Here is a 9,620-nt window from a genome sequence, read left to right as displayed (position 1 = left end):
GGTTTATGGATCAGTGTATTACAAAGGAAGGAAACCCCGACAGCGAAGATTTCAAAGTGAGTTTTATTATATTTTTGGATGTTTTGCATTAAGATGATTTATAGTGCAGAATTGTCATTTTATTTGCGTGAAGATGGCTCTAGTATAGAATCAGAACACTGTCATGTTACATGTAGGCATGTTTGTTGCAATAATATTCTGTACAGTGGGATTTTCCATTATGGCTAGGTTGTTCCTCTTAATGTGGTAGAGCCGTGAACGTAAACCGAGGATCGCGGGTTCCAACACCAGCTTGAATCAATGAATTTTTTCACTGGTCGGGATTCCCAAGAGTAGAATTATCATCTATATTTTTGTAAAGAGATTTCTCCTAGCAGTTTATCTTCCGAAAGGAATGTATGCATGCAGCCCAGACATTTCAGTAATTGCATTATAATTGTTGGTGTTACCAGGTAACATATGATTTCACGATGATTCAAGGAGCAGAGCCTGGGCAAGATCCTTTGGCAGTACTGAAGGTACGAACGTGCGAACTTAGGTTGTTTTTTCACTTTTGGACAAGATTTGATCCTTCTCATTAATTTTTCTATCTCCTTTTTATCGCAGACCATGTTAAAGCACCGTCGTATCAACTGTTTGAGCCACCCTGTTTGCTATAATGTTATGAGTATAAAATGGTAAAGACAGTATCGATTTAATTTTAGTTTATCCTTAATATATACTTCTTAGAAAACCTTTGCGTACGAGCGAGCTTTTTTTCACCACCACCCTCTTCATCGAGTTTTTGCTCTCGCCCCACTTTTCGCGCGGCCAGAGGGGCATAGTATGTGACAATTAGATCATAAGCTCGAGATTTCCATCACGCAAAGAAATTGAGAACGAAAAATCGAATTGTTTTAATATAAATCTACTAGTCGTGTAAAACTTTATTCAAATCCTCTTTACAAACACTTCGAAAACGCAAATCAGTAGCCGCCATTTTGTTAACAACCGCACACTTCAAGGCTACTCATTTTTTAGCACAGAACAGATAGTGAGTAGCGTAGCCAATAAGAGAATGGCATTCGCGATAGAACGCTAGTAGATTTATAGTAAATGTTAATATTGTAAAGTCAACGTGATCTTCATTCAGTTGCCAAAACTAGCTCGTTTTAATTCGTTTTTAATCGTTCCTCCAAGATTCAAGTAAGATTTTCGAAATTTTCGTGAAAGAGGTTGCTAAGTGCCAGCACGAACCCTTGTACCCTCAAACTCATGTGATAACGTTCGGTGTAATACCAAGTACTCGTGTCACACTTCGATTGGTCGATAGCAATCGGAAAGTCTGACGAAGATTTACCGAAAACTTAATTTTTTTCTCTCGCCTGTACTTAATCAAAAGAGTTGTTAAACGAGAAAAATAGAATGTTTGGTGATAAGTTTCTCTCTTTCTTAGTCAAGTTGTTTTCAAATTGTTTCCCGTCCAGGCAGACGTTTGGATGGAAATCTTTGGTTATCAACATGCTTCTGTATCTTCTGTTCGTTCTTCCGCTGACCGCTCTTGCTCTTTCCACGCGGGCTAACGAGAAGCAACTTTGTGGCTTGAATGAAACCATGCCAAGAAAGGTAACCAGTTTTGGCAGGTTTTTTTTTTTAATAATATGTCAACTTTTTAGCATATGGACCTCGATTTGAAACTACTTATGATGGCAGTGAAACTAACTATTTGAAATTCAAAATTGAAATTAAGTAATTTCGTAAATATGGGAATAACAGTATCAGGATTTCTGACAAAATTCAAGCAAATGAATGGTACATTTTAATATACAGTTTCTACAATTTTATTAGAAAACTGGAAATCCACATTATGCCGTCAGTAAGGGACTGACCATTATTTCTTTGAGGGTAGGGGGTGGGGAAGGTTGGGCGATCCCCCCCGCAAATTCTTGCACACCAAAAACTGATGAAAACAAATCGTGCATGGGGAGCCATGGGGAAAAATCGAGCAAGCTAAGTGTTTTCTACCATCCAAGTCCTGTTAAAAGAAAACAATAATCTGCACAAGCTATTGCCCATGCGCCAAAATAAATCATGCACAGCCTAAAGGTGAGAAAAAAACTGTTTTTCCAAAATCAGCAGAAACGAAAATTATTCCGAACCCATAATTAGACTTATCAAGCATAGGAATACAAAAAGCTAATTGTTCTTCGATACACGTAGTTGCCTCTCAAACATTTTTCACTAACACGTAACAGTGTTTTCTTTTCATTATTCTCATTGTTTACAGGAATACATTGACTTTGATCTCCCGTGTAGATTGAAACATCCGGTAAGACAAATATAATGTTATCTTACGTATCCCGTTTATAATGCGCCCTTTATCACGTGACTGATAACAGGCAGGAATTTTATCCAAGCAGGGCCTGGAATCGAGGTTGTTCTCGGATGCCACATACCCTTACACCAAGTACTTGAAAGAAAATAAAATAGCAGCTATGCCTACTTAGAAGCTGACAAGTTGCAATTTTCCTTTCTTAAAGCTATCGCCATTTCCTGTACCAAAACAGTTGCAAATCCAGTCATCCGCCTTGGTAAATATTTGTTGTTGTTTTTGCAGTTATCTCAGGGTGTTCAGTTTGCAGTTTTGATAATCACGATATTCCACATGATAAAGGAATTGCTGCAGTTCAAAAAACAGGTTAGTCTATAACAGGCTCTTTTGGGATGATCGAGGTCAGGAACATTGATGCAAGATCACTCGGGTCATAGTGTGTCAGAGGAACTGATGAATTCTTGCTCAGAGTGGTTTCATCAGCTCCTTTGATAGACCATGATCCGAATGATCTAGGATCACGAACACTGATCCGGATCACACCCTGAGTGCCTTTGCCTTGGCTAGCCTCACCTGACCCTACCTGACCTCACCTTTCCTCACCTTTCCTCACCTTAACTTTTTATCTCAACTGACGTCACTTCACCTCAACTGACGTCATCTGACGTCACCTCAAAGCACCTGACGTCACCTAACGTCACCTCACCTGGTGTCACCTGACGTCACCTTACCCCACCTCACATGACGTCACCTCACTTGACGTCACCTCACTTCACCTCACCTAGTCTGATCTAGACTGACCTGATCTGACGTGACCTGACCTAAAATCCATCTCAGCTTTGACTAACAACGGGTGAAGTAGCAGCTCTCGTAAGGTCTCACATGAATGGGTCGCTACCCTTTGAGAGAACAATAGAACAAGCAACAGAAACAATGCCCCTAGCCCTAAAACAATAACAGCTGCTAACAATGAAGAGAATTACAAGCTTACGGGAGCTGATACACTTATGCTAACAACACATGTTTATTGCTGTTGCAGAAACTGAACTACCTTCTTTCATTTACCAACTATCTGGATTGGGCGGGGTATGTCATGGCTCTCTTCTACATTCTTCCACCCTGTGACTGCAAACTCGGAGTCAAGCAGGAACTGGGAGCTCTGGCATTGTTCTTTGGATGGTTGAACCTTATTCTGTTCCTTCGAAGGTGAATTAAGATGTTTCAAGAGTGCATGAACTAGGAGAGACCAGCAGACGTTGACCTTGAACGTTACCTTTTGTTCTAAGTTTAGAAACTTTTACTTAGCATTCGGCTAAATCCTTTTCATGAAAATTTAGCTCTTATCTCTGTCGATATTTTTTGGCATTACTCCTCTAAATATTTATTATTATTATACTATTAATCTTCCTGTTGTTTCTAGCGCTATATAAGAAATAAATTATTCCATTATTATTATGAAGAAAGTTGTCATTTCTAATGTTAGGTAAGCAAAATTCTTCGATGAAAATCTCTGCCTATTGTGATAAGCGAAGATCTGAATAATCCTATCTAAAATCATCCCATCACTTTACATTACACAGGTTTTCATCGTACGGGCAATACATCATTATGCTAACGACCATGTTTGCCACCCTGTTTAAGGTGCGTGGTTTGCCTTATTTCCTTATTCACTGAGACGTTGAATGTCCTTACGTCGGCTAGTTTCTGTAGACATTTTTGATTCATCTTTTTTTTTTTTTTCAGGTTTTGCTTCTGTTTTTCATGTTCGTTATGGCATTTAGTAGCACATTTTATCTGCTGCTGGACGAAGAAACGGTGAGATTATTTGAACATTAATATTATTTTTACCTATACTATACTGTTTTCAACTTTGCGATGCCTGTTAGGATAATAGCTTAAATTTAATGTCATGTTAGCGTAGCAAGCAGTGAGGAAAAAAGTGTGCGCTAACTAACTGACACTGTGCTGATCTCGTTGTCTGTAAAATTAAGTGACTTAGATTAATGTTTCCTTTCAGTGGGATTCTACACCGTTTATCGTTACTCCCCCTGGAGAGAGGGAATTATATTTTGTCAGGTCTCAGGGTAAAATGTCTTTCCCAATAAGCGCACGAATTGGAACCGCCCAATCCCCGATCCAGAGTCTGTTCCGCAAACTGCTGGGCCACTCCACCCCCTCCCCCGCCCCTTTCACACCACAAAAGTTAGTTATTTACAGGTTATTTTACTCACGTATCATAATTTCCAGGAGCCATATGCTACTTTTCCGTATTCCATGATGACCATATTTGTGATGACGCTTGGTGAACTCAACTACGCCGACACGTTTATGCCGTGGGGTAAACTGGAATACGCGACGCTGACGAATATACTGTTCTTTATGTTTGTGCTGGGAATGCCCATCATTCTTATGAACATGCTGGTGAGTTTTATACCTCAGTATCGGGATTGTGATTGGGGAGAGTGAGGCCTGAACCCCATGGATGACAAACATAATCCCTCCTCCCCCCCCCCCTCCCCCCTTAAAAGGGTAAAAACCCAAGAAATGTCTCATATATCAAGGGTTGAAGAGTGAGGCAAAGATCAAAATCCCACAAAAAAGAATCCTGAAAGACAAAAATAATTCCCTCCGGATCCCCCAACTTAAAAAGTTCAAGCCCAAGAAATAACTCAAATATCATTCAAGATTAGACTTCCTGCATCAAACTATCCGGGACACCTCCAGGTAATTTTACTTCCGAACGCTCCTATCCTGGGATTTTAGAACTCACAGTTTCGAAATTTCATTGCCAAATGTAATTACTCGAAATGAACTCAGGGGATTGCCCGCGAAAACATTCTGTCTTCATCTATGTTAAAGGAGTAAGGTCATACGATACACCTCTTCTGCATAAAGGTATTAGTTTCTGAGCTAACAGAGCAGTTTTCATTTGAGTGTCGAAAGACAATTGGTATTGCATTATATGCTACACGATTGGCTTAAAAAAACTTGCGCCACTTTTTCATCCAATCAGCAGTAAAAACAAAACCAATCGTAGGTCTCTGGCACTCGTTTTCCCGCGCTTCGCGCAAGGTCAACTATCTGTAACTACTTCGAGGTTTGATTGGTTTACTGTACTAATTGCGGTGTCACAAGTTGTGAATGGCTTGGGTGATTACTTTGGGTTTGGTTTCACGACACTCGACTGAAAACTGCTCGAAGCTAAGCTATTTTGGAGTTGATAAAGGTAAATTAAGCACTGTAGCTAGTTGGTGTGTTAAAGTTTTGAGAGTTAATTAGCCCTTCACCAACCACTCCTGTTCTCTACTTTGCTTGTTTTTACTTGTTCTATTTTAGGTCGGTCTTGCAGTGGGAGATATTGAAAAGATTCAAGTCAATGCGTTGATTGATCGCTACGTCATGCAGGTAGAAGAGCCACTAAGTAGTTATTACTACAATTATTCTTCAGAAAATAATATCAACGCAAAGAAAAGACCTTCTTGGGCAGGGACTCCCATGTTAGAACGGTCGAGATGCACATGGACGAATTTAAAATTAAGCCCATTTTAGTCTGGACGTGGCTCCAGCCTAGTTGACGCTTAAACGATACACAAATTAGAGCTACTAAGGGATGGACAATTTGCCTTATGAGGGGTGGGGGTGGGTGATTTTGAAAAAATATCCAGCATGCATGCTTGTACTGAAGAACTCATGCAAAGGACCACTATCAAAAAGAATAATTCACCACGTTCAATGAGCCGAAAAAAATCATGTTATATAGAGAAAAAAATAGCATGCATACACATGTCCCCAGGAAAAAAAATTCTAGAGAAGCAAAGGGTTTAAAAAAACTCATGCCTATACCAAATCACCCCCTCCCTCCCCCTGAAAAGTTAAATGGGTTTAATGACATTAAAGACATTGCCATCGGATACTTTTATGTATGATGAAATTTAAAGATTTCTTATCAAACATACATACATAAACTATATTTTTGCTCGAATTTAAGAGAAGCTATTAACAAGATAATTTTTCCGAGAGAAAAATGAGGAAAGAAATCAACATAATATACAAACTACAAGTCTGTACAATATTTAAAATTAACGGCTAGAATGAAATAAATCTGTATAGTGAATATTTTAAAATACTATATTAATCAGAAATTTAATTTACAAAATGTCCCAAAATTACATTAAGTAAAGGATAGCTAATACCTTTTTCAAGTCATTAAAGTTCAAAGTTCAAACAGTGTCCGGCAGTGAGTTCCATTGTTTAACGTCATGACAAGAAAAAGAGCGAAGGCCATAAGTAGTAGTTTTAGGTACAGGGAGTGTCAGAATGCAGTTACCGCGTAAATTATAGGAGGTAGTATGGAGAGTAAACATATTCCTCGTGCAGATAGGATACTTAGCTATAGCTCCTAGCTATGAATTTATAGTGAGTAATTCGAATTTCTCCTTGCCTTCTTCAATTGCTTATTTTAAATCAATTCGCCGTTACTGCACGTTCATTTCTGTTTTTTGTTTTTTTTGTTTTTTTTTTGTTTCGTCTACTTACTTTTCAGGTCGAGTTGGTTTTAGATATGGAGGAAACTGTTCCGAAAAAATTTGCCAATCGTGCTCATGTTAAAAAACATGTAGAGTATCCAAACAAGGATGAATCCAAGGTATTTTAACTTTATACAAATTCATTCATCTTTTGAACGTTTTACCGACAACACAACGTTTTTTATTCTCGTTAATACTGCTAAATGGAGAATGGCAAGTAATAAAGCAAAGTCAGTAAGAATAATTTGAACTGAACTTTTGATGAGGGAAGGGGGGAGGGAGAGAAAAGATACCATCGTCTATTATGTGATACAGTGTCTCTTGTCCGAGTGCAACGGCTTTAGTCGTTTAATTTAACTTGAAGTGCTAAATACACCATAGCGAATACCCAAAAAGGATCAGTACGAGGTATCAATTTTGAGATGTTATTCTTTGAATCAGCTCTATGAGCATCTTCTAGGCTTTAGCCGACCAATAGAAGAGGAGGAGGAGAATGCAGCCCCAGAGCTTCCTCCTGAATTTCAGCCGCTGATGGAGAGAATGGAAGAGCAAGAGAACAGGTACGAGATTTGCTATGACGGTCTTGTATAACGTTCTATTTTACTCTATTTTTGACCAAAGTGCTTTCAGATTGTCGTTTCATCGATCGTTTTCACTTTCAAAATAGAGATCAACGCAACGCGTGTGGTAACACTGTGGCAACCACGCGAGGACTGCATCAATCATATCTAAAAATAACTTGAGGGATTAACTTGAAAGTGAGGCTTATATGGGGGATTAACTTTCTTACTCTTCATTCTCTCCTGACTGTAACTATCCTTGTTTCATTCCTCTTTGCAGAATCAAAGGAATATACCAGCTGTTAGAGGAACAATCAAAAATGCTCAAATCGATAAATCAACTGAAGCACGCAGAGGAGGAATTTCGGCAGTCACAGCAGAGAAAAATCTCAAGACGATTAGCTCCCCACAGGTTCTAGGTTTAGTTTATAAGTCCCCTTTCTTTACATTATAGCTGACATTATTACACTTATTAATCGTTCAAATCAAATATTTGACTGTCGAGCGGATGAAAAAACCTGTCAAACCAGTCGTACCAACGATGACAGCCAATCAAAGCGAGAGAAAGCATTTGTCATTATTCTAAAGATAAGAGACACTATCAATCTCATTGAAAAGTTGAGAAAGTAGATTAGACCAATCATCGTTGCCAAAAAGAATAAATTGACAACGACGTCATACACAGGCTAATTAAATTCCACTGCAAAATATTAATGTATTTCTCTGTGACGTTAATGAGTTTCTCTGCTAAAAAAAGGGTTTAATCCCTTCCCTACTGTATTACTCGTACTTAGCTTTATCAATGATTCAAGTTAAGCGTTTTCAATACATTGCATTCTTTTCATCCAGAAGTATTTAGTTTTTCGATGATTCGCTGCAGTTTATCATATTTAGCCTCTGAACACTGTTACCTATTACATTTGCAGTTAAGAGGCTGGGTTAAGGTATTTTAGTTAATTCTGTTTATTTTCGGTAATTACGAGGTTTAAACTTCAAATTGACAATGTAACTGTCTTCTTCGAGCAAAATCACAGCCACACAACAAACTGGGATGTTTTTCGACCGCTATAAATAGCGCCTTCATACTAATTGAGATGAACTTGAAAAAAGTTGGTCCGCTGTTTTTCAAGTTTACCCGAATGCAATCCGTTTCAATGTTCTCAATTTTGCCCATCCATGCCTCCTTTTGGCTTTTCTGTGTTGCTTTTAAGTTCTTCATAGTTTTAAGCCGTTATATAATGTGGTAATGATCATTTGGTTAGTCATAAACTTGACTAAAATTGTGTGACCCAACTCCTAGTCTTCTCAACCAGCATTTTAACTACACGTATTATGAGCCGAAAATCAGTCTCTCTTTCAATTACTTCAAGTTATTTATTCCGAGTTAACATTATCCATTCCTAAAGGAATAGTTTGCTTTTTTTTCCAGCAAGTTGTAAGACTGAGGATAGTATTGACTGTTAATAAAGCTAATGGAGTTTAATTACTAGAGGTCTCTGCGTTTATCTCTGCACTTGATTATCTTCTAAGCAAGGTCGTTTTTCTTGCAACAAGCTCTGAACATTGTTCCATGTCACCGTAATTCTCTGGTAAAATCTTTACAAACTGGAAATAACCACGGAAAGATTTTCTTTTCAAAGAAAATTGTTTCCCTTTCACCGTGGTCATTAATTTTACTCGCACCAGCCATGCGCCGAAAGTTGAGCCCCTTTAACTTCAATGAGTCTTCTAGCGATGATGACCCTATATTATTCCCCTTAAAACTGAGGTCATTTTTTTTTTCAAGAAGCCAAATTGTTTTAATATCGCTTTCAACCTGTGTCACTTTTCCAGAAAACACCATAGGAAAGTTTTGTCATTTAGCCTTAGGAAATTCAAATACTCAGCAAATATTCCGTGTTCCCCATTAGTTTGCAGTTGCTTTCCCTGGCCATTTAATTTTTGTTTCCTCCACGTGCGTTCCCTCAATACATGTCCTATTTTAACTCCCTCATGGCCTACTCGCTGCGGTAGAATGAACCTTTTGTCCTCCGTAACGCCATGCATTCCTGGTATACCCCCCTTAGCATTTCCCCCAAGTTTTTCTCCTGCCTGTCCTGTTTATCGCGTTCCCCCCTACACCTTGCGTTTCAAATGAGTTCCCACACACGTTTGTGCCAACTAACTGCATCGTGAGTTCCTTAGAGCCTTCTCTCATGCCATATGCATCCCTCCTTCAAGTTT

General features: G+C 38.6%; 3 protein-coding genes across 3 annotated transcripts; all 3 read left to right on the top strand.

Annotated features, from left to right (window-relative positions):
- The first annotated feature begins 171 nt into the window (after window positions 1-171).
- Window positions 172-2,323, top strand: LOC145468322 (transient receptor potential cation channel subfamily A member 1-like). The gene is made up of 3 exons (XM_081452027.1): window positions 172-677; window positions 1,467-1,605; window positions 2,267-2,323. Exons 1-3 carry the CDS (start codon window positions 610-612, stop codon window positions 2,321-2,323), a joined length of 264 nt encoding a protein of 87 aa, XP_081308153.1. The 5' UTR covers window positions 172-609.
- A 1,081-nt stretch (window positions 2,324-3,404) lies between these two features.
- LOC145468324 (transient receptor potential cation channel subfamily A member 1-like) lies at window positions 3,405-4,045 on the top strand. Its single transcript, XM_081452028.1, has 2 exons — window positions 3,405-3,517; window positions 3,892-4,045. Exons 1-2 carry the CDS (start codon window positions 3,405-3,407, stop codon window positions 3,983-3,985), a joined length of 207 nt encoding a protein of 68 aa, XP_081308154.1. The 3' UTR covers window positions 3,986-4,045.
- A 368-nt stretch (window positions 4,046-4,413) lies between these two features.
- On the top strand, window positions 4,414-8,019 carry LOC145468325 (transient receptor potential cation channel subfamily A member 1-like). The gene is made up of 5 exons (XM_081452029.1): window positions 4,414-4,732; window positions 5,648-5,716; window positions 6,855-6,956; window positions 7,279-7,397; window positions 7,678-8,019. The coding sequence occupies exons 1-5, from the start codon at window positions 4,586-4,588 to the stop codon at window positions 7,814-7,816; spliced, it is 576 nt and encodes a 191-aa protein (XP_081308155.1). The 5' UTR covers window positions 4,414-4,585; the 3' UTR covers window positions 7,817-8,019.
- The last annotated feature ends 1,601 nt before the right edge of the window (window positions 8,020-9,620 follow it).

This window comes from Orbicella franksi, chromosome 14, assembly GCF_964199315.1.
Source record: "Orbicella franksi chromosome 14, jaOrbFran1.1, whole genome shotgun sequence".
In the NCBI taxonomy this organism is placed as follows: Eukaryota; Metazoa; Cnidaria; class Anthozoa; order Scleractinia; family Merulinidae; genus Orbicella; species Orbicella franksi.
The sequence above is the reverse complement of the archived record's forward strand: the minus strand, read 5'-3'. Positions and strand labels throughout refer to the sequence as shown.

Coding starts and splice junctions, on each gene's coding strand:
- LOC145468322 (XM_081452027.1), top strand. CDS start 610: ATGTTAAAGCACCGTCGTATCAACTGTTTGAGCCACCCTGTTTGCTAT. Junction 678..1,466: donor AATGTTATGAGTATAAAATG/GTAAAGACAGTA, acceptor TTTCCCGTCCAG/GCAGACGTTTGGATGGAAAT. Junction 1,606..2,266: donor ATGAAACCATGCCAAGAAAG/GTAACCAGTTTT, acceptor CATTGTTTACAG/GAATACATTGACTTTGATCT.
- LOC145468325 (XM_081452029.1), top strand. CDS start 4,586: ATGATGACCATATTTGTGATGACGCTTGGTGAACTCAACTACGCCGAC. Junction 5,717..6,854: donor TTGATCGCTACGTCATGCAG/GTAGAAGAGCCA, acceptor CTTACTTTTCAG/GTCGAGTTGGTTTTAGATAT. Junction 6,957..7,278: donor CAAACAAGGATGAATCCAAG/GTATTTTAACTT, acceptor TCTTTGAATCAG/CTCTATGAGCATCTTCTAGG.
- LOC145468324 (XM_081452028.1), top strand. CDS start 3,405: ATGGCTCTCTTCTACATTCTTCCACCCTGTGACTGCAAACTCGGAGTC. Junction 3,518..3,891: donor CTTATTCTGTTCCTTCGAAG/GTGAATTAAGAT, acceptor TACATTACACAG/GTTTTCATCGTACGGGCAAT.